Genomic DNA, 22,945 nt, shown 5'->3' with positions numbered 1-22,945 from the left:
AGAAACAATACCATGGGAGACTCTCGATCAGAACCGGCAGGCCAGCGGAAACCCAAAGCTTCTAGTTTAACCTTTTTTCTCTATGGTGGTATCCCCAGAGTGAGCTGCCGTTGAGGTCTCAGGAAGGTTTACCGAATGAAAAGGGGCGACGAGACGAAGCAGGTCTTAGAAGCAATTGGGGAGAGAGGCACGGCGAGAGCAAGTCGAGAAACAGGCAATTGAACCGGGGACCGACTTTTTCGGGGGAAGGGGAAGGAGAAGAAATTTTAACTGGGTGGGAGACGAGTGCCAAACCACGACGGGATATATGGTTGACGGGAACTCTGCCACGAGACCAATGAAGCCGTACTCTCCGTGGATATGACGGGGAGAAGAGGAGAGGGGAGAGAGATAGAGTTGGAGAGAAGGAGAGACTGGGAGGGGGTGAAGGGAGGTGGTCTCTCTCCTTGGGAGGGGGGTGAGAGAAAGAAGAAGAGGACGAGCGAAGTGAAGGATGAAGAGATTGGAGCAGAGTTCAAAGACGACCCGTTCCAGCCTAGCTCGGATGGGGTTGGAGGCTCCCCTTGGTTTTGTTCTACGGGCGGGCGGGCGGAGTGATTGGCTGACGCCCATTACACACCGGTTTTGGGACCAGCTGGCAGGCCTAGCGTAAGGGGGTGACTGAATCCATTGGTACCCTGTAACTTATCATCGCTGCTGTATGTAAGGTAAGTTTCGACTTATGCACGGCCTTGATGCGCTCCGTGATGATATCGGTTTGGGCAACGCGCTCTTTGGTAGCCTGGATGCGAACTGTCTCAGGTTCACTGTTGCATCGAGTCGGTTCTGACGGCTCGCGCGGCCTAGTTCTGATTGCAATCGCAATTATAGCCTTCTACTCCGTACGGCTTTCTTCTTGACGGCGTCCTTTGTGTGGGCGCACTCTTAACCGGCCGCCCTTCAGACGGAAGCAGAGGGCGACGGTATGGCGGGTGTATCGGTAATTTTCAGGTACCTGGCCTGATGTACCTGTACCGTACCGTCGAAAACAGAGGACGCAAGGAGCGCCAAATTCAATATTCATGCCAGGAACAGGTTATTTTCTTGGGGGCACCACTCCGCATTCTCGAAGGGTCGACGCGAAGACTTTAGCTCGCCCAGGTATCCTGTCCTTGCGGTGCTTCAAATATCCAGACTTCAAAGCGTCTTGCGCCGGACGCCGCATCATAGACATCTGAAAACAGCCTTTCATCGCGGCAGTTTGCTCTCGCAGACGAGCTGCACCCGCGGCGAGCACTCGTACCGTACTGCGTATTACGCGCTGGCTCTCGGCTTGGCGATGGCACATGAGCGCAAAGCCGAAATTGTGACCTTCCCATTGGGTGATCGCGCTGTTTGTCTTGTTTGCCCTGCCGCCTCAAGAGACGCGGCGCATGAAGCCACCGCGCCATTGTCTGAATTGATGATGGCATCAAGCAACGCGTGGAGCTCAATATTGAACAAGTGGCTCAGGATCTACTGCTTATCTTAATTGTGGCATGCAATCCACAGCGTCAAGAGAGATCACAAGCCTCTTTCTAGATCGTGGTGCGATAGTGGAGGCTCGGATATTGTCCCTTGGAGTACGGAGTAGCGTACCGAGCATTTTTGTTCCATGATGCTTACACCCAAACAGCGAGCTCAGGCGAAGGAAGATCTTATTATACCCACGTGTTTCGACGCGTAGTGATTGGAGCGATGCTGGCACCGCACCGCGTCTATTTTGTCGACTGCTCGCGCTGTTCTCGCCCGGCACCAGAGCCAGGGCTAGAAAATCGCGTATCTGTATTTCAATACCTGTAACATTGGTTTGCGTATGGCGTGTCAATACGGGCTGTTCAAACTTACACCTCACAAATGCTGTTTGTGAGCAGAGCAGCAAAGCCTTTCTTGGAAGCGGCATTTCGAGGCTATCAATCGAATCAGATACCTCTCGAAGGATCCCTCAAATTGCGCTTCGACTGCTGAGTCCAAGTTGGCACCGCGTGTTGCTTCTTTCGCCGCCCCCCTGATTACCTCCACGACATGGGTGCGCGATTCATCCCGACCAACTATTTTTAATACTCGCCTTTCCTCGCCAAAAAGCAAGTCCGGGCCTTGATATTTTCTCCCCGGAGTAGAAGACGGATCCCGGGCCAGGAGTGAAATAACGAGTAACATTATAACCGAGTATCTGCATCACGCTAGACACGAATGCCACACTGCGAAACATCCAACATTCCCCGTATGCCATCAGCAAACTCGCGTCTCCAGCACCCGCTCCATACACAGCTAGAGCAGGGAGCCAGCATCGATACAGCGTCCTGCCGGAAGAGGTGCACGTACGTTTCCCAAGCTCCTGCAGGCTCTCCTTGCAGTGCAGAGTGAGCGGTGGCATTACAGCAAACCGCTAGCCTTGGCTTGTTTCAAACTTCCTTAAAAAAGAGAGCGCGGTTTGCCAGGAGCTGGCCATTCCACTTTCTGTGTGTTTCAACGCTGACTACGGAGTACGGACTGCCGCTGCTTGATCGTCAGCGGCGGCTGGGTTCGGGAATCCTGAGACTGCCATCCTGCCCACGATCGTTGACCGCCCCCAAAGCTACCTCAAGTGACGGCTGAAGCAGGTATCCCTATCAATATCATACGTGCATCATATTATGGAGGCAGGTACCCTCTTTTTAGCTCTTAACTGGTCGCTGGTTCGACGGAGTTCGTAGTAACATAGTTACGGGACAACCCTCATCGTGCAACGCGCGACGTCAGGAGACGGCGAACCCAATTGAGCATGTCTGATTCTCTTGTCGGCGCATCATTGCCAATCAACCCATGCTCGTCCTGCTCAGCTGGAACCAATGGCATTTGCCACCCATAATCCACAACGGCCCATCAACCATCCAAATCCCTATCCAGACTTCTATCCGTGTTTTCTCCATTGCCGTGTAACATCTCTATTCTTATTGTACTCCGTGTATACATTGGTCCATCACCCCATGCCCTATGGAGTTTGAATGGACGGAGTAATCCGAGAAGAAAGGGAGGGGGAGAGCCAGCCCGTGAGAACGCTCGGTTAACTACTGAACTCTTTCCCACCCCTGAAGCTTCCTTCTGACGTGGCAATCCCAGCTCTGCCTGGCACCCAATAGCTTTGCCAATCCCACGATCAGTTCAGCCTTGAATGTGCTGAAATGGGCAAAAAAAGCACAGCATGTCGACAGTGCCAATGCCTCTTTTCTTGTTTCGCGTAACTAATATGCTACAGGAGGCAAATAAACTACTTATCTCATCGAGCTACCTGACTGGCCCAGGGCGGAGATGACATGCAGGGAGATTACCGCAAATACATAATAATACTCCGAATGAACCTGAGGCTTTGGGTCGCGTCTGTGGATCAGAGGCGGCCAGCGCAATGATCCCGACTGGGAAACAAACAGGTCGCGGTGGTGGTTTGTTTTAATCTGCTCTTCTAGGCCACGTAGTGGCAATTTGAAGTGGGGTTTCTTCCAATAGTGGGATCTCAGCCACAGCTCCAGTTCGTAAGTGCTCTCTGTTCCAGCTTCCTGGAGGATAGGTCGGGATTTCTGGCCCAGCTGCGGGCCTCCCGGGATGCAGGACTTCGTACGGAGTACATAATGCAGAGAGCCATAAGGCTAACCCCACACATTCACGATCGAATTTGCCTTAAAGGCAACATTGACGTAGTAAATCTGTGAGCGACGCCATTGTCAGCAAATTCTTCTTGACCCGTGGTTTTCATTGTGCCCTATCCCCCAGATCTTATTGTCGCCTCATTAATTCACCGAACCATGGACATTCATATCATGCCTTGGATACCCGCTCCGGCGTTGCACAAGGAACATGTTACCCTAACCTAACACCAGACCCGCCTACACCAACATTTTCTAAGAAGGCGAGTGTGGATGTGCCTCGTTCCTAACAACCGCATATCATTATTACAATCAACAGCGGGCTGCTAGCGGCTCCAAGGTCGCGGCGTGTGGTCTGCCCCGGCTCAGCTATCTAGACTGTGGCAAGCACATGGGTGTCGGGTGCTTGCTCGTGCAATTAATGGTTGCTTACCGGTTTCGCCGCTGAGGAGAGCGTAATGCCATATTCTTTACATCGATCCCCTGGCACTCTAGAACTACAGGTGAGGTCAAGCTATAGTGCTCACAATACAGACCCCGCACCCTCCAGAACCGGCTGTACAATAAGCAGATATATCACTGGCGATGTTTCTTCCCTCGCGCTTTAGCCTGGTTGGCAAACAGTCCATCGGATAAAAACATTACTACAGACGAGGATACCCTGGGGCAAGTTCTGTATATTATTGTCGGGCCGTAAGGGTAATTGTCGACAATACGATTCGCAGGGAAGACGCGTCCAGGCCGTGAATCGTGGAAAATCGTGATGTTCATTCGATTCTCAAGACATGTAATTTTGGGCCAGAGAATAGCTCAAGTCGCTTCAGTATGGAGTAATAATAATAGAAGTCTGGAAATGGTAGATTAGCGGGACGCGTATAATACCATAGCTTTTCGTCCGGTGCAACTGTGCACGTCGTCCCAAGACGCTATCGTCCGTAAGGCAAACTGGGCACGAAGAGAAGTAATTCCGGTCGGAGTAATTATTATCCTATAAAGGCAAGAAATGCCGAGTAGAGCTTTGTTCACGTGACTATCACTCGTGAAAAATTTCCTTTTTGGAAGCCGCAAATCAACGCCGAAGGAAAAAAAGACAAAGAGGGTCATATAGTAAGGGAATTAGCTATTACCGCACAATTAACGGATTACGGTAGGAATGGCTCCTTAGGAGTCTAGTTTGGAGGTAGTATATATTCACATTCTCATACCCAGAAGGCCAAGGCTAACAACATGGTTATCTGTAGGTCAACATGGACATCCACCGATGTCGCTTCGTGCCATACAGTCCCCAAGCGATTAATTCACTCGCATTTTCGCATCCGCCCTCAACGGAGCTCCAGGGCCGCGGAGAGCCTACCCTTCGCCTTGCTATAGGACGTGCAAATGGGGACATCGAGGTTTGGAATCCATTGAAGGGCGTTTGGTTTCAGGAAACAATCTTGCGCGGCGGCAAGGACCGGAGCATCGAAGGCTTAGCATGGACCCTCGACCCGAGCGAGAAGAGTCCCGACAACAAAGAACTTCCAGGGAAGCTCCGATTGTTCAGTATCGGATATTCCAGCGTTGTGACAGAGTGGGATCTTGAACATGGCCGCCCAGCGAGGCATTCGAGTGGGAACTATGGCGAGATTTGGTGTTTGGCTGCGCAGCCAAGGTGGAAGGCTTCGAAAAGCAAGGATGGAAAGCCGTTGCCTCCTGCAGAAGGAGAGTTCGTCGGGCAACACCTTGCAGTAGGCTGTGCAGATGGAGCCATTGTTATATTGTCCACAGCAGAAGGTGACTTAAAATACGTGCGAGCAATGAGGCCATCTACGAAGCGATCAAGAGTTTTAAACATAACTTTCCAAAACCGCAATACCATCGTTGCTGGCTACGCTGATAGCTCTATTCGAATATTCGATATTCGTAACGGAAAGATTCTACGCACCGCAACTCTTGGAAAGGGTCCCAACAAAGCTGCAAAGGAGCTTCTCGTCTGGTGCGTGAAATGCCTGCCAGATGGAACGATTGTATCTGGTGATTCAGCTGGAGAAATACGATTCTGGGACGCAAAGAATTACTCCCTTATTCAACGGATACAAAGTCATCGAGCAGACGTACTTGATATTGCCGTCAGTGCAGATGGAGGGACAGTAGTTACTGCTGGTGCGGATCAGCGCACTGCGGTCTACAAGCTTAAGGCCCCTGAGAAAGGCGCAAAAACGGGACGCTGGGTTGAAGTTATGCACCGCCGTTATCATACACATGATGTCAAAGCCCTCGCCGTATACGAGACTAAAGACATTAGTGTGGTCGTCTCTGGAGGTATTCGTCCCCATTTTAATTGACAAACTTTCGGCCTAACGATGACTCCAGGCCTCGATACAACACCTGTCGTAGTTCCTTTACGGACGCATGGCAAAGAGCTTCATCGGAAGCTTCCAAATCTCCCTCAATTCCCACAGTTATCATCATCTCCGTCGTCACGCCTGTTAATGAGTTGGTGGGATCGTGAAGTAAATATATGGCGCGTTTCCAGTTCGCCAACATCTCAATCTGGACCACCTGAGCCACAGCAACACAGGCTTGTGGCCAAGGTACTATTTCAGGTTAGTTGCTGTATGGACGGTATATTGCTTTTAACTGCTGACGCGATTATAGGGCGATGAGAATCTAACATCAGCCGTATTATCACCTAATGGGAGGATCCTTGTGGCATCTTCCATATCAGAAGTTAAAGTCTTTGCTCTGTCCGCTAAGGATGAGGGAATCAACTCCTCATTACAAGTTAATAAAGTTAAAATTTCGTCCGAGATTTCAAATTTTGGGGCTAAGGAAATATCCATTTCGCCCGATTGCAAATGGCTCTGCCTAGTACGACCAGATAATATTGTTTGTATTGCTAAAATCGACAAGGACGACGAGTTCCCTGACCGTTGCCGCATAAACCCCCAAATCCAAAAATTACGCCGTATATCACGATCTTTTCCCCGTGGAAAATTACATCATGGAACTCTTGGTGAATATGAGCGGACAATTCGCTGTGTCACCTTTTCTGGTGACAGTAAAATTCTTGCCTGCGGTGATCTCTCTGGCTCCATAGATGTATGGATATTGGATACCGAACGTCGCGCGAAGGAGCGAACTGTTAAGGACACATTTTGTTCTGAATCCGAAGATTACTCCTCTAGCGAAGAGGGCGATCAACCTAACGACTATGGTCAATACTGGGTACGTTCTCAATTAGACTCGCCGATACCTCGATTGAAGTCTGCGATTCTACTTATGGCATTCCGCCCCCAGTCTCTCTTGGCCCATCAGCGCCTCACAAACGGAACCCTCTCCAAGAACCCTGCTCCACACCACTCTTCGTCAATCGAAGATAGATTGCTTGTCTTAACATCAGAGCATCATATCTCCGAATTCAACGTTCTGCAGGGCAAACTTACGCAGTGGTCGAGAAGGAATCCTAAATCATACCTCCCTGCAAGATTTAGCATAATCCAAGACAGGGCTCAGGGAATACTGTGGGATACAAATGGTGAGAAAGAACGCCTCTGGCTTTATGGATCAAGCTGGCTGTGGATGTTTGATTTGGCACAAGATTTTCCAACCCCTCCCGGCCTTGAAAATGAAGAGAAAGGTGCCATCGCTTCAACCACAGATCCTACCAAAGAAGAGCCTCCGTCTCCAACCAAAAAAAGGAAGAGAAACGGGGAAGGCAAAAAATTGGAACCTAACGTGGGTGCTGGAAGCAGGATGCCTCTTTGGGAAAATAATATTGGCCTAGGACGCAAAATACGCAAAGTCAGTGGAAACGATGGATCAACGGCGCAATGGGTCTCTCTTGATAAAAGACAGACAGAATATCAAGATCAACAAGACGACCAATATGAAAACGACCCCTCGAATGCCACACTAGCAAGATTCCGACGGGAAGGATCTGTCTCCGCAGGCCAAGATCATCACGACAATGCATCCGAGTCTGCCAGCGATGAAGGGGAACATACACACGGACCATCGGCCGTCGGCGCCAATTCCGGTACCAGCCATTCGTCTCAGGTTGCCGTTGCAGTTGTTATTCAACCCCAAGGTAGTTCCGCTGCTGGTAATACCGCCCGAACCGATTCCGACAGCTGCGTAGCTGAACAGCAAGTACTAGATATTCCTTCCCAGCCCCAGGCACAATGCCGCCAGAAAGGCCGCCGATGGTGGTACACATTCAAGTATCGGGACATCCTTGGAATCGCACTGCTGGACCAGGGGACATCGGGGAACCATGGCGGTGGGCTGGAAGTTGCAGTGGTAGAGAGACCCATTTGGGATGTGGCTTTGCCCGACCGATATATCAGGGACTATGAATGATGCTAGGGGGCATAGCAGGCCCAGCCACAAAGCCTGGGACTGGATAGTATGGCAAACCTTCCTTTCAAAATATTCTGTTAATTCCGCTTGGTGTTCTGGGGGGAATTTGCACCTGGCATTGGCGTTTTTGGTTTTAAAAATCCAAGTAGTAAGCTGTCTTGTTTGCAGCTGCTACTAAACTCTGAATGATGCTACTATTCTAAGATGTAACCGTTTACCGAATGTCCTTTCTTGGCATTGCGCGGCTTGTTCGGGATGGAAACTTGGGAAATAAAATCATACATACTCCATACCTAACTATTATTCTCCTTTATCTTTGTGTCCTGTATCTTCTGCAACTTCCCAGCCTTTTGACGCTCGACTTACTTGAAAGTTTAGCTTCTGCCACCTGGCTTGGTAGATAGCTGTATATCCATACTGCTGATGGTCTATGGTCTATGGCAAGATAGTTGCTGTCGGTATTAATGCGGCCGGCAGCATATACCCACTCCCCGAAGCCTATGAGCGATTGAGATAATTGGCTGAGGCAAATCTCTTCTGGACGAGGCCACCGCTACGGCAGCCGAGCAACGAAAGCCGACGACTATTGCTACGCTGCCGACCCCATTTGCCTACAGAATAGTGACTCAAGCAAAGAAGATATCTGTTCCCGCATACTGTCGTGCAGCTCATCCCTGACGGTTTGTAACTATTTCTTGGAAACCCAAGAAGCATCTGAAAGTATCGTCACCATCATCCAAAAGCACGCCTCTTGTCCCGCCTTTTGTTGCATTTCCATACCTATCGCGCCTATGTCTGGCTGGTAAAAAGCCTTGTCAAACATGTGATTGATACTTGAACGAATGGCTATAAAAGACGCTCTCCCTCTTATAGTTCATGCTTTTTCCTGGGGCAGTTGCAGTTGGAGTATTGAATTCAACCATCAACCCCCGGGCCTCCTACCACAATGGCAAAATCACTCGTTATTGCAGCTCTGCTTGCAATGGCAGCTTCCTCCATGGCAGCCCCACGCGTCAAATCTTCTGATGGTGGCAAAATTGTTGGCGGAGTTCCAGCAAAGCTCGGTGAGTTTCCTTCAATGCTGGCTCTTGGCTGGAATACCTCGTCGCCTTGTGGAGCTGTATTGGTCGGTCCGAAGCTTGCTCTCACAGCAGCACATTGTATAACGACATTTGATGACCCTCCAGGATCGCAAGCAAGTCACCACCTCCAAACGAGTTTGTTTTTGGGAGTGTGCACTGACAGGCTATTGTAGCCTGATCCTTCCCTTCAATTCGCATGGGTCCGAGCAGGTTCTCTTGTACGCTTTCCTCTCTAATAGAGAGATTAAAACAGTAAGCTCACAAATCTGTAGACAAAGGACGAAGGTGGAATCCAGGTCAGGATTGCGTCGAAGGTGGAACATCCTGATTACATATGGTATAGCAATGACAACGACATTACTCTTCTGCACCTGGATAAGCCTATTCATGAAAGCCCAACTGTTCGCTATGCAAAACTTCCAAAGAAAGACTCAGAGCCCGCTCCTCACTCACTGGCAAAGACCGCAGGCTGGTTCGTATATGTGTTATTATCTCATTATTTGGCAGTGAAATATGGCACTCACTCTTGAAAATAGGGGTGCGGACAAGACCAATGCAACTGTTCGGCCTTTGCTTCATGTGACTATCCCCATTGTCAGGCGCCGCGACTGTCAGAATTCATATATCCGTGCTCCTAGGCCCAGAACAATCACTAGAGATATGGTATGCGCAGGGGCACCAGAAAGAGATGCATGTAATGGGGATAGTGGAGGGCCCCTCTATGATCTGAAAACAAACGAACTGATTGGGATTGTTTCCTGGGGAGAGGGGTGTGGCAGCCCTACATATCCAGGGGTATTCACCCGAGTTAGCAAATACGTTGATTGGATCCGGCAAAACAGCTAGGATGTCCCCTCAGCCTCCCAAACATAGAGTCATCCTAGATGCCGCCAATGGTGACCTATTTCCAACTATGTATTTTAACATATAGGCTTAGTGAACTGAAAGTTACAGAGGCCAATGCGGGACATAGCATATCAGAGATTACGAATGAACTGAGATATCGTGACCACAGAGGCATGCCTAGGACGGAACACCATTCTTGAAGCTTTGGATATGCTGGCCTGGCTGCTTTTTAGCTATGCTTCTCGAATGACTCCTACGTTTGTGTCGTGTTCTGAGAAAAAATACACATTGGCGTAGAGTGGCCTTGTCGCCTTGGTGTCATGGATATCAAGCTGTTTTACTCCATAACCTGTTGTAATATCCCGAGAGATCGAGACTATAGACGTACGAATCGGTGCAGGTGTTCTCCCGCAACTGGCTGATCTTCCCAAATAGCACAAACAAATGGAAGAACCAGGCCCACCCCAAGAAGCCTCAGCCTACTACGGTTCTCCATAGTTAACTATAGGATGGGACAGTTGGCTGAACCGCAGGTTGGTTTCTTTGGGGAACTTTCAATGGGAGCAATGGTTGAGCTGTATGGATATATGGGGCTCTCTTGCTCTCCATCCTTGCAGCATGGAACCCGGGGCTTATGTAACCAGATGTTTAAGACGAAAACGCAGATAGGCATAGGCTCCGTGATATGTATGTGGTTTTGTTCATCGTGTACTGGTACATAGTATGTCAGTTCGGAGTACTCCGCCTGCCTATGGAGCTCTACAAACAGGGTTTATGTAGCCAGTCGGAGCTTTAGACCTATTCTCCCTGTAAAGCTAGACCTTTCTGTCTTGGGAGTTTTTGACAAGGCCCAGTTGTCTTACTTTCTCGCAAGCTAAAGCCAAGTTCCTGTCGATCTGCTATTGGCTTCTGCCTGCGCTTTCTTGGCCCTTCTGGTATGTTGGGTGGAAACCAACGCGAAACCATCAGGTTGCTGGAGCATCATATCAGGACAGCTACGACAAAGTTAAGAGAACTTTGCAGAATATGCCTAAGGGGAAGCAATGATAGTTAAGTTGTTTGAGCTGGCTTTCTTAAAATCACTCATTCTTGATGATTCACGTAGCAAAGTCTTGGGTAATCACAAAAACTTGATGGTACCCACCCGCTGGAAGTTCCCATTCGAAAACCAAGAGAGATGTACATACGAATTATTCCGGTACAGGAACCTTATGGCGCGAGACGGGGGTGGTTACGATACGATATGTGGGTATACAGATACCTCATATGTGCGTTGAAAGGCAAAGACATCCCAAGATTATGATGCTGAAGAAGCAATATGCAATACGGACAGTATTTGGTATCGGTAAGAAGTAGTAAAACATAGATGTAATTATGGACGGCCAAAGGCTTTCCCCATCACTCCCTATAGCAGAAAAGCAGCAGCCCCAGAATCCCAGAACCCACCCTGTCTCCAATGTAAAAAATTAATCATCGCAGAAGTGATATATGCAGCGATAAATGCAGGTAACGGAATTTTTCATAACAAAAGAAAAACCTATGGCCGGGTGGATAATTGGTATATATCGAGAAAATAGAATAAAAATCAAAAATGTAAATGCAACCAAAAGCGACAGTTTTGTCACTTTATTAACGCCTGGTATTCCGACTCCGTATAATGGATGGTCAATGCCATCAATGCTAGAAGGAAGATCAAAAGGGTGAACGAGGTATTCAAGACGCGTAAAGTGGAATAAAATGTTTGGGTATGGAGGAAAGGTTTCATCGTCGAAAAGGTCGTAGAAGCTTTTTAGAGAAAAGGACAGGCCGCTCTTAGTGATCATAACAACGCGGCCGTGAGAATTAAAAATAATTGCATCTGGCTATCGGCCACCCCGTGATCTATCAGGGTTCGCCTGTCCGGACTGGTTGGTACGGACCCAATGCATTGCGTCGTCGGACGTCGTAATAGGATCTTTAATCTCGTCGGATTGAGAAGCGACTGAGCCGTTTGGAAGGAGGTTATTAATTTCGGAGGCGAGAGCTTGGACCATATAACCTCGCAGCTCGCGCTCCTCTCGCTCATCCTCTTTCATTAATCTCCGACGATTCTCTTTTGAAAGAGTTTCCCTCCGCTTTCGTCTAATTTCTTGAATAATCCAAAGTAGTACTTCTTCAGGAACCCGTGTCCTGCTTAGGCCATGCCTCGAAGGGTGGCGTACATATCGTCGGGTGACGTCAGCAGCTCCATCATTCGAAAATGCGATGCAGTACGCCATTTTCCGATTCCAGCCTGGCAACAATGTTAGATAAGAATTCACAATGATTTGAAGGGCCCACAAACCTTCTGTATAGAGACGTGGATTGTCCCATGCCTCTTCACAAGCATCTACATGTATCCATCTTCGTTGGTGCTCAGAATAAACCTCTGTCCAGACATAGTCCTCAGAGTTCCAGACCCATCTAACGCGGCCACCAACTGCTCTGCAAAGCATGCTAAAGCAGTTGGCCCATTCACCAACACGCCCTCTTCGCGAGTGGAGCAATGCCCATACATCAGAGTAGCGAGGGAAACGTTCATATGACCCGCATTTTGGATCGGAACAGCGATACTGTTCAACACGGTTGGCCCCACGGGCGGCTTCATCAGGCGTTGGAAGCGACATTCCTTGCGCGATTGTTGGACTAAAACATGTCGAGCATGGTGGATTATTGACGAATTGAAAAAATGAACGTTTGAACCACCTGAAAGGACGTTAAGCAATGCTTTGCTTAGGAAGAAAAGAATGGCGTTAGACTTACCTTAAAAGCGCTCTGATAACGCAATCTTGGTATCCCCAGGTGGGCTTGACGTTCTCGCCCATGCTTGCGGCTTCTGCTTGCAGAATTTGCGACTCTTCTTCAGCCTCTGTATATAGTCGATCCAAAGGGACGTGAGAAAGGGCTTCGTCGAGTAAACCGGGATTCTCGTAATTTACTGGAGTGACAGAAAGACCGTGCAGGAGGCTGCGAAATTTAAGTGAAGGTGTGTCCGGTGGCGGAGAGGGTACGATTGGGAAGCTTCGGGAGGTAGAGTAGGAGGGTGGTTGCGTGGGTGGGCGAGGTGAAGACGAGTGAGGTAACGATGATTCTGTAACGAAGGACTGAGGAGCGGGCGAAGCGGTGCGAGACCTTGACCGTTCTTGTAAGGTGTTTAGTCTTCTCGTCCGTAGTAGTTGTTCAAACTGTTTTGTGAGATCACCCGCATCGAGGGGGGAATTCGTGGTTGGTTGCGTCCCAACCTGCCGTTGGCGAGAGCCATCTACCATTATGGAGGATGAGATCGGGATAGTCAGCCACGCGCAATGATGGCTGAATGACGGCCGTAGGAGGTGGTTGATCAAAAGGCGGCCGTCCAGCTGGTCAGGCAGCGGCAACAACAGCGTGCGTTCAAGGAGTGTGGAGACAGGATGATAGCGAGTAGACACAGTGGTGAGCAAGAAGCAGAGATGGAAACGAGGCGATGTAGTGAGTGTGAGAGGGACGAGAGAGGGCGGGCTGCACGCGCTTCTCCGATTGGGATGGGTGTTTTGCAATGCGCAGTCGTAAAGCCGGGATGCACAGCCAACCTGGAATTGGCACTAGCGTATTAGAGAGTGTCGCGGGGAGGGCGGGCTTGGAAGCACGGCGGGCGGCATCAACGTATAAGAGCGCGAGAGAGACAGACGGGAGGCAACACACAGCAGGCCAGGCAGAAGCGGGCAGAGCAGCAACGATATTATTAGGGAAGAGAACGGCGAGATGGGATGAAGGTCGAGGGGGACGCAGGCGGTTGACGTGCTCCTTGCGATTCCTCACTGAGGCAAAAATACGGCCCGAACAAGCTAGGCGGCCACGCCGACGGGGCTATACCGTACGGTCACGGCGGTACGCTCGCAGACACACCGGCTCGGGGGGCCACGTTGGCTGGCAGTACGGTGTAATACGCGGTCTCGCATACAGGCTGGTGCGTACGAAACCCGCGCGAGTGACGAATCCTCCAGGCGCCGCTAGGCCCAAAACGGCAAGACGCTGCGTCGTGGCTTGGCGGGGCGTCGTCAGCCTTTTTGTCTTTCGCTTATGTCTGTTGCCGCCGCCGTGCTGCCTGCGGGCATCCTCGTCCGCTCTGGCCCCGTATGGTCGACGTCGCCGGCGGATCTACGCCCACATGGACCCAACGTGCCCCCCCATTACTTATTGGCCACTGGCTAACTGCGCTCGGCCACCTAGGGCAAAAGCTGGCTGGCTGAACACCGATCAACTGCCTAAGCTATGCCTCGTCAGTCCTACAATAATCGCCCTCTCGCCTCCGTCTGGACGCCCACCGGCGTTGAACTGCGGCAATCCGATCAACTCGCACCTCTGACGCGGCCCATCCATCATTCCTTTTGTCCTCGAAACGGAAAAGTGGGGTTCAGTCGTACCCGTGCGCGCCAGTGCGTTCCATTAATTATTCTCCGGTCCCTCTCGAAAACTCTGCCCTAGTCGCCGCAGGGCGAAACGTGCCCTACGTGCTCTTCGGGCCGCATGTGTATATACGTGTTCGTGTTGTCGCCATCATACACGAAGAATAAAGGGTCTTTGGATGCGTTTCCCCTTAGCGCAATGCCGGCTATTGGGGTCGTTCGGGCTCTGCGCTTACGCAACATGAAGCCGACGGGAAGGGGGGTCAGAATAAAAGCGGCCAAGCAATGAAATGAATCATCCAGAAAGGACCTGTCACCCACCTGCCTGGCGTACATCTGATAAAACCATGATACGACAGGCTACAGCAGCGTCCAGCGGGATAATTTTCCCCAATCAGACCCTGGAGGGCACACTGAAAGGTCGTACAGGATCTGCCAGCTGGACACCTGCCGCATGTAAATCCGTCTTTCAATGTGCCTTTCCACCAGGGCCAAAATCCCATCCATGCCTTATTTTCCTGGCCCATTATGCGACCGCGCCCGTCACTACTCCGTATCGCGAAAACGACGGATCGAGGAGCCCCGATTACGTGGCTCCGCCCTGTCGCTAATTGGTGATCGCCCCACCTGCATCAAATACTAGGCTAACTTTGGACTAGCGCAACAGAGCTTGGTAAGGCTTAAGTCTCCTGGCTGCGGAGTTTTATTAATCCATTTCGTGAGGCTCTTGGCCGTGCCCAAACCTGAGCCGTGATTACGGGTATCTGTGAGGCATCCGGCTAAAACATTTATTCTACGCTCAGCTCTCGTCAGAAAGAAGGCGTTGCTGAGATGATTTCGTTTCCTTGATAACAGCTAGTTTCAATTTTCCGTCAACGTTGCTGCCTGTTCGGAGTGCTTGGATTTTAGTTTCAATCCCTTTTGTTTCCAGACAGACCCACTACTCATATGCTACTGATCGGAGCTCGCAGTACGGAATACCTTTCAATCAAATAATAATAATAATATACAAGCCCCACTCCTCCTTCGAATTATGAAAATCCCCGCCCACTTGCCTAATGGGGCACAGATAAGCATCGAAAAAACCTCCAACTACTACTTCGAAGCACGGAGTACTTAACGAAGTCTGACGCAAAAGGCTCAAGGATGCAGAGAAGAGAAAATGATCGCCTGCAAAATGACATCGTGCTCCGCCTCTGTTTTCCACGATGGCCACAGCCAATCCTACGGTTTTTGTCGAGTCTGCTTATTTTGCTACCGCGCGCCGGTGATTACGTCCACAGCAACGTACAACTCTTGTGGGCAGCCCAACGAGATTTTCTCATGGCTAAACAATCCGCCGGTTCCTTTTGAAAGGGCGCATTATGACACACGTCATTTTCGCTCAGAGCAACAACAAGACCCTATAAATGCAAGAACACAGGATTATATATATACGTACTCCGTATGTGCTGGCAGATTTAGCTTGGTCAAATGACCTGACGCAGGGTGATTAATTTTTTGCCGCTGGGATTGGAGGGGATTACGTGTCACTCCACCACGACCAACACATTAATTGCGTTTGATGTGGCATACCCCATCAGGAAATATCTTACGGTTTATCTCTCCTCTACTAACTTACGGAGCACCAATTTTCTTAGTAAACCACTTATAGTGCAGGATCCAGGTCTTGAAATGACAATAATGTGTTGGTAGTATGATTTTACATAGGCACCAGAGGAACGCATGTTGGCACAGACTTGGGAACTTGAACACGAGCACAAAAAAGTTTCGATTTACTTTAGCTTGGTTCGGGTAATTATAGCGCCTCTGTTTCTTACCCACCCTCTCTTCTTGGTAGAATCGCTATAAGGAACGTAAGCATATTGTTTCGCAAGAAAAGAAAAATTAAAAAACAAAACAAATAAAAGCCACCAAAATGTATTGCTGTCTTCCTGGGATAATATTATAAGACCTGAAACTACCTCACAAAACCGCAAAAGCAGAGACGTAGCTAACGGAGCTATCCCACATCACTTGGCAGTGTGAGCTCCTCTCATATCGTGTGAAATAGAACGATCCTGGGTATAAATCAGTCGGAGTCTGATCTTCAGGCTTCATCATGGGATCTGTGTTATTCTCTTTGGCTGTGCCTAAAGCGAACTCGATCGCCGCCATGATGACTGCAATGGGATGTCTTCCACAGATTGTATTTCCCGTTGTTTGGATGGCGTCAAGAAATACCCGGGAATGACTCGAAGCGATGGCCGCCATGCAGGCAATATCGCAGACTGAGATACTTTCATGTATAGCGAGATTGTCGCCTGTCTCTGGGAAGTCATTACCCGCACGCAAGCTGCGGCCACCATCGGCGGATGCAATTTCTACTCTCGCGTTGTTACGTTGCAATACGTTACACGGCTGAGGTAAAGCATCAAACGATAAAGGAAAGCCGAGCTGTGGAGCAGGTCCATTCGAGAGATAGTATGTATATGCAAACCGCATTCCCCAGTGACAGAAATCGGAAGAGACAACGAAAGCGTTCTCTGGGTTGGCCAGGTACGGAGCTAACACCTTCCCAAATGCCTGTTCTGAATTCGCAGACGTACTTCCAACCAACATTGGTACAAGTTTTGGGTAAGAAGCCGCTGGTTTATTAGGATAAAGGCGTTGGAGGAGGTAGTGGATGTATGGGAGGTGAAGCTCCAGACTGTGCTCAGCTTCATCGATTGCCTGGTTCATTGTCGTAAAGCGAACAGGATCATTTTTCGTCCCCGCCAGCAGCTGGGTAACTATGTCTGTATCGATGGGGAGGGGATCTGGAGAGAGCGGGGTAGCGTAAGCAGATAGCTCTGGGAGAGCAATTTTGGAGAATGGGTGGTGGTGAGAAGGCCCGATAAGAAAGATGCGTTTCCTGACGAGGGAGATCAAGAAGTTAGATGGTATCTATGCAAAGTGGGAGAAGATCTTCAAGTACTTACGCCTTAGATAGATCGAGACACTTGTAGGCGTAGGCAGCACAGGCTCCTGAAAAGGTGTATCCTGCATGGCTGGAGCGAAGATGAGTGACCACTCTTGCTAATCGTTGTCTCGTCCGACGTTCTTACGGAGCAATTATCACCCTGGCTCCAGTAACCGGTAAGGTCCCCACGCCTTCGATTTCATTTGGCACTCGGCTCATCCAATTCTCGAGCTGGGCGGCTAAGATCGAAGCGTTGTTGGAGTACCATGATCCTGCGTGGGTAGGGCTTCTAGTCGTCATGGTGGACGCTGAGGGGTGGTTGAGTTAGAGTGCAAGTAGTTGAGCGTGGGGGTAGGAAGATGCAAAGCGTGGGTGCTCCGGTTTGACGGTTCCCGTGTTCTGGAGGTGGTAAGTTGGAAGGTTGGGTGGAGTCGTTGGTTGGCGGGGTAAAGCCAGGCGCGATTGGAGGTTCGGCATGCCGAGTTAGTTACGGCATGCCGGCCTGAACCGCAGCTATTTCATTAGGCGTGAAGATTGTCGTTGTTTGGCGCGGGTCGAGTGGAAAACTACTACTAGCCTGGTAGGCATACCACAGTTTCTTGGTCTAGCAATGGCCAGATGCAGCGATCTCCCGCCCCCGGCTCTTGCGGACTGGGATGTCGTCGCGCGTACTCCGTATGGTGTTGCGGCTCAACCTGTGTGGCGCGGTTCACGTGCCTTTGCGCGTTTCCCCTTTTTTGCCTGTTTCCAATACCGGACAGTACCATCAGCTAGTCCTATTTAGGCTTGGACTCGCCAAGAGATACAATACAACCCTGATTTAACCAACCAACGCCCAGATATTTCCCAATCGAATACCACTTTGTATTGTCGCGTTCAAGACGCGCTCCTTCGCTTCTCCCGACTTCCGCCTCAAGTTCCTCACGACACTGTCGCGATTGGAGGCAGCATTTAATCTGCATACCTGCAATAGCTCTGGCCAACGACATTGTGATTTTAATATATAATCCTAAGGTTAATTTCTTGAATACCCATTTCTCCACGACCATGACTCTGAAACGCAAGGCTTCTTTCACGACCATCACGTCCCCGCGAACGATATCAACTTACAATGCATCCATACCTCCTATCTCCTGTCAGCTCGGCAATACGATAACTATCGACGAAACCCCAAGGCACCTTCACAGCCGGACACGAAAACGTTTCAAGCCAGACCGTCCAGACGAGCAATCGATATATGGTACGTTGCTTTTAACCATGAAGCAGACCAGCAATGGACTTACTGTTGAGGGTAGATAAAACTCTCCGCTGGTTGTTTTCAGCTCAAAATGGATCACGCCGTCAAGAGCAGACTTCAATATCCTCTGAAAACGAAATCTCCCTCGACGACGCTCCCCCTTCCTCAGTTCCCGATCCAGGCCAGCAGACACTGAGAAGATTCTTTCAACCTAGGCGGAGTTGTTCTAGTGGATTCTCCGATGTGTTATCGAATAATTCTTCTGCCCAAAGCTGTCCTTCTGAAACCAGCCTTGTCAACTTAACCACAGCACAAGTGGAGCCTAATATGTGCGCTACCAGTTCCCATTGTATGGATGTAGACATGGATATCTCGATGGAGATGGACTCTGGAAGTGATTCCACGATACCGATGCCAGGTGGTGGGAAAAAATGGGTGGGCGGCCTTGGCTGGATGTGAGACGATTCATGAACCGGCGGGTGAACTTTGCGTCAGCAAAGTCTGTGCCTTGTGCGGCACTTAGGAGACCGAAGGGATATTGTGAAAGTTCGGCCATCCCATGCTCCAAGCGCTTAGTGTATCTTCGGTGCAGTCAGATTAGACAGCTCAGATCTCGCGTTGCAAAACGCAGGTCACACGGAGTTGAGTAGAACTGTATTTGTAGCCCTTACTGTCTGTTGATTGTCGGTGGCTTCGCGGCTATTTAAGGGGCTTCTAGACCAGTGTTTAATTAAGTGGAAGTGCCATAATGACCATCGCCTTGTGTTAGTGCCAACTAGTTTATTACCCTTCACGCCGTCATGAGACAGCGGCGACGAGGCCTTCCCTTGATTGATCTCCCGCTGGCCTTCCAGTTGGCTCCCGTAATGACGACATGGCTGGGAGGGCGTCTTGGCGGCTCAGGCGATGTTTCGTGCACAATCCGGACATCAAACAGCCAAGTGGGCGGTGAAGGCGGATAAAAGGCATAGGAAGACGTAGCTCAGTGTGCTTCGCACTTCGTAGCCAGACGGGCGACTTCTCCTAGCGAGCGACGTCAGCCGTGCGATGTTGTGATGCCAACCCCAGTGCGGTTAAACTCAAGATTAGTTGGACGCATGGGGACTAGAGAGTTTCCTGGCTGAACCTCCATTGAGCTCCTTTTCTTTTTCAACGGCTTCGATCGCGGGGGCATTGGAATTGACTTCCGGCTTAGCTGAAGATTCTGGACTTCGAGAAGCCTGGTGTCAGGTCACCTGTTTGTTTCCAGCGAAAGGACAATTGTGAGTGACGCGAGCGTCGGGCCACCATGACTGATGCGACGCAGAAAACCACATAACACTGAACCACAAGAAGGCCGTCGACTGTACCACCACACCCAAAACCTACCTTTCTTCTATTCTTGAACCCTTCTCCTCTCTTTCTGGACTCGCGTGTCTCCGGGGCCCGTGCCTCCATATCACAATGCCGAGCAACAACTTCGAAAAGTCCGTTAAGGGCGCTACAAAATCCAAGGTGTGTGATGACACTGGTTCTTAATCTTTCGGGAGTACGATGGCTAATATGCCGGGGTGTTATCGTGTTAGCTCGCCGCTCCAAAATCGAAATACATCGAACACATCCTCACGGCCACGTATAGCGATGCGGGCGTGGCTGAATTATTCCGGGCGCTATCTCTCCGTTTGCGGGACTCGACGTGGACGGTGGTGTTCAAATCGCTTATTGTAATACATATGATGATAAGAGAAGGCTCTCCCGAGGCATCATTAAGATATCTGTCGCATAACCCTCGAAATATCGCCATCACTAGCATATCCGACGGTCCGTGTTGATTCCAACCTGTAGCGCGCATTCAACGCCCATTTGAGAAAATATATTACTTCAAGATCGTTATGCTAATCTTTATCGTATAGTCCAAATACAGGGAGGTAATATCTGGCGATATTCGGAATATCTCATCGCGCGCGCTCTGGCCTTCTCTGATACCAAGACTGATTTTGTCCGTGGAGGCCAAGGGCGCTTAAAGAAACTGACTGTGGATAAAGGGCTTTTGAGGGAGACTGAAATTGTTCAGAAACAGATAAGAACGTTATTAAAATGCGACGTACGGCATCCCGCCTCTCCAAACTACGGGACTATGACTGACCTGTCTGGCAGCTTCTACGAGAAGAGCCTGAAAATGAGATCTCACTTACGGCCTTTCGTTTGCTAACTCTGGATTTGTTGGCATTATATTCAGTGATGAACGAAGGGACGATAAATGTGCTAGGTCGGTATGCCACCTCTCTTGACATCTATATAGTTTCTTACAACCCATGTTAGAACATTATTTTGAGATGTCGAGACCGGATAGCGAGCGTGCTCTACAGGTGTATAAATCTTTTAGCAGCTTAACGGAAGATGTGGTACGGTTTCTGCGGGTGGCTAGGCAATATGAGAGCGCGACTCGTCTAGAAATTCCGAATCTCAAGCACGCTTCCACTGATCTTACAAAATTGCTGGAAGACGATCTTAACGACCCCGATTTTGCCGCCAGGCGTAAAGAATACCGCGAACAAAAATATGGGAAGAGCGAAGACCAAGGTCAGAAAAAGACCAGTCAGCCGGCTGCTCAAAGAACAACAACGGTGAAGGCTGAAACCCAACCTACTACAAAGTCGGAGACCCGTGCCCCTGCGCCTGATTTAATTGATTTTTTCGACTCCATTGAGCAAAACCAACAACCGATGAACTCACAGCCCGTTCCCCAACAGTATCAAATACAACAAGCGCAGATGCAGTCATACGCGCCGGCAGGTTTTCCTCAGCAACAAATGGGGTTCGCGCCACAGCAAACCGGTTTCCAACAGGGCAACCTCTCAGGATTCGGACAGCAGCAGCAGAGCTTTGCCCCGAATATGCAACCACAAAACGGTAATCCGTTTGCGCAGTTTACTGCAGAGCCACCTCCACCCCCACAGTTGCAGCCTATACAACCCAACCATACTGGAGCCGGCTTTGGAGGCTATACGCCGCAACCCCAAGTACAAATTCAGTCCCCACAAGTCAACAATTTTCAACCTACGTTATTAAGTATTCCTCAAAATGGAATTCCTGCATTCCAACAACCAATGCAGACCGGCACGCCAAAGCCAAACAACCCATTTCGACAATCAATGCTTATTTCAAACAGCGCTCCCCCTTCCTCTCCGGCACCATTTAACCCCGTATCATTACCTACTGCTGCGGCTCCATTAGCTCGCCAACCTACAAACCCTTTCGCAAAACACCGTCTTTCTCAGATGCCTATTGGTGGCGAGATCTCACGGCCGTCCACATCCCCCGGCTTCCAGCTCCAAGAACAGCCACAGCCACTCCGCCCGCAGCGGACAGGCACCAACCCTTTTGCTCGAAGCGTATCGCCGCCCAATCAGAGCTTACAAGCTCCTGCTGCTGCGCCACTCCGGCCAAACCCCACCGGCAGCACGAATCCTTTTCGGCAAAGTGCCTTTATCAACCAGCAAACGGGACAACCTTGGCAGGTTGGGGTCCAGCAAGGAACAATGGGTGGCCTTGAGAATCTTCCTACGGTTCCTATATTTCCGCGGCCGGGACAAACTACATGATTTACGTCCGCCTGTCCCCTTTTATATTTATCCTTACTGTATAGTTTTGTCGTTTTAAAGCGTTGAAGTATCATAATCCGAACCATCAGTCTAAACACGGCTCATTCTACCATCACTTGTCCCGGCGACTGACTTTCAATCGTTTCTCTCACTCATACTCACATCCTGTTTATACTACATATTCTTTCTGATCTGGGTTAAGCAGATTGCTTTCATTCCACCTACCTTCTTTTCTTTTTAGATCGTCTTCTAACATTTTCATTATTTTTCTCTTCTTGAGGTATTTGACACTTTTGCCCTGAATAACACATCATCTTTTGCTGTTTTCCAATTCCGCAATACCAAAAACCATTTCAACCCGCTTTTCCACCTTTCGATTCATGGTGCAGTAGTCAGTAAAGATGAAGACAAAAAAACATGACTTACAGGACATCCATTGCTTTTCAATAGCGGAGAACCCAAATAACAGACATTGTGTGTGTTTGCATGCGCATTCATGCTGTACTTTGATATCTGTGGGACAAGGTGCCAATACTGTTACTCTATATTTGCTGCATTTTTTTTAACAAAGACCGGAAACAGCTGCAGTCTGCAGGGTGTTTACAAGGATGGTGATTGGCATAAAACCAATACATCAGTATAAACAAAATCGAAAGCAAAACATTTCTGCAAGCGCACTGAAAATCTAAGAGGCTCTGCATCGTACCCAGTTTCCTTGGGCCCTAGGTTTTGGAAGCTGTATTCCACATTATGAACAATAAACGTCTCATGAAAGCCCCCTCCCGCGCGGGCCCGTCTTTGAGACTGAAGTCCAAATTGCCACCCAAAATTAGTAGTCGAAAACATTTGTACAGCGTGACAACAAACCCC

At 49.6% G+C, this 22,945-nt stretch overlaps 5 protein-coding genes across 5 annotated transcripts; 3 read left to right on the top strand and 2 right to left on the bottom strand.

Moving 5' to 3' along the window:
* Window positions 1–4,888: 4,888 nt before the first annotated feature.
* Window positions 4,889–7,982, top strand: UTP4 (U3 small nucleolar RNA-associated protein; the record flags this gene model as incomplete). The annotated part of the gene is made up of 3 exons (XM_049252280.1): window positions 4,889–5,942; window positions 5,994–6,226; window positions 6,279–7,982. The coding sequence occupies 3 exons, from the start codon at window positions 4,889–4,891 to the stop codon at window positions 7,980–7,982; spliced, it is 2,991 nt and encodes a 996-aa protein (XP_049108784.1).
* A 946-nt stretch (window positions 7,983–8,928) lies between these two features.
* Window positions 8,929–9,910, top strand: LOZ57_003228 (uncharacterized protein; the record flags this gene model as incomplete). The annotated part of the gene is made up of 4 exons (XM_049252279.1): window positions 8,929–9,177; window positions 9,238–9,282; window positions 9,337–9,536; window positions 9,601–9,910. The coding sequence occupies 4 exons, from the start codon at window positions 8,929–8,931 to the stop codon at window positions 9,908–9,910; spliced, it is 804 nt and encodes a 267-aa protein (XP_049108783.1).
* A 1,862-nt stretch (window positions 9,911–11,772) lies between these two features.
* On the bottom strand, window positions 11,773–13,197 carry png1 (the record flags this gene model as incomplete). Its single annotated transcript, XM_049252278.1, has 3 exons — window positions 11,773–12,182; window positions 12,234–12,634; window positions 12,692–13,197. The coding sequence occupies 3 exons, from the start codon at window positions 13,195–13,197 to the stop codon at window positions 11,773–11,775; spliced, it is 1,317 nt and encodes a 438-aa protein (XP_049108782.1).
* Window positions 13,198–16,278: 3,081 nt separating this feature from the next.
* LOZ57_003226 (uncharacterized protein) lies at window positions 16,279–17,554 on the bottom strand (the record flags this gene model as incomplete). The annotated part of the gene is made up of 3 exons (XM_049252277.1): window positions 16,279–17,206; window positions 17,274–17,342; window positions 17,400–17,554. The coding sequence occupies 3 exons, from the start codon at window positions 17,552–17,554 to the stop codon at window positions 16,279–16,281; spliced, it is 1,152 nt and encodes a 383-aa protein (XP_049108781.1).
* Window positions 17,555–19,934: 2,380 nt separating this feature from the next.
* LOZ57_003225 (uncharacterized protein) lies at window positions 19,935–22,075 on the top strand (the record flags this gene model as incomplete). Its single annotated transcript, XM_049252276.1, has 5 exons — window positions 19,935–19,985; window positions 20,057–20,291; window positions 20,384–20,574; window positions 20,628–20,739; window positions 20,793–22,075. The coding sequence occupies 5 exons, from the start codon at window positions 19,935–19,937 to the stop codon at window positions 22,073–22,075; spliced, it is 1,872 nt and encodes a 623-aa protein (XP_049108780.1).
* Window positions 22,076–22,945: the final 870 nt, after the last annotated feature.

The sequence above is a fragment of the Ophidiomyces ophidiicola genome (assembly GCF_022830035.1).
Source record: "Ophidiomyces ophidiicola strain CBS 122913 chromosome Unknown scaffold_10, whole genome shotgun sequence".
NCBI lineage: Eukaryota > Fungi > Ascomycota > Eurotiomycetes > Onygenales > Onygenaceae > Ophidiomyces > Ophidiomyces ophidiicola.
This window is presented reverse-complemented; position numbering and strand designations above follow the sequence as displayed.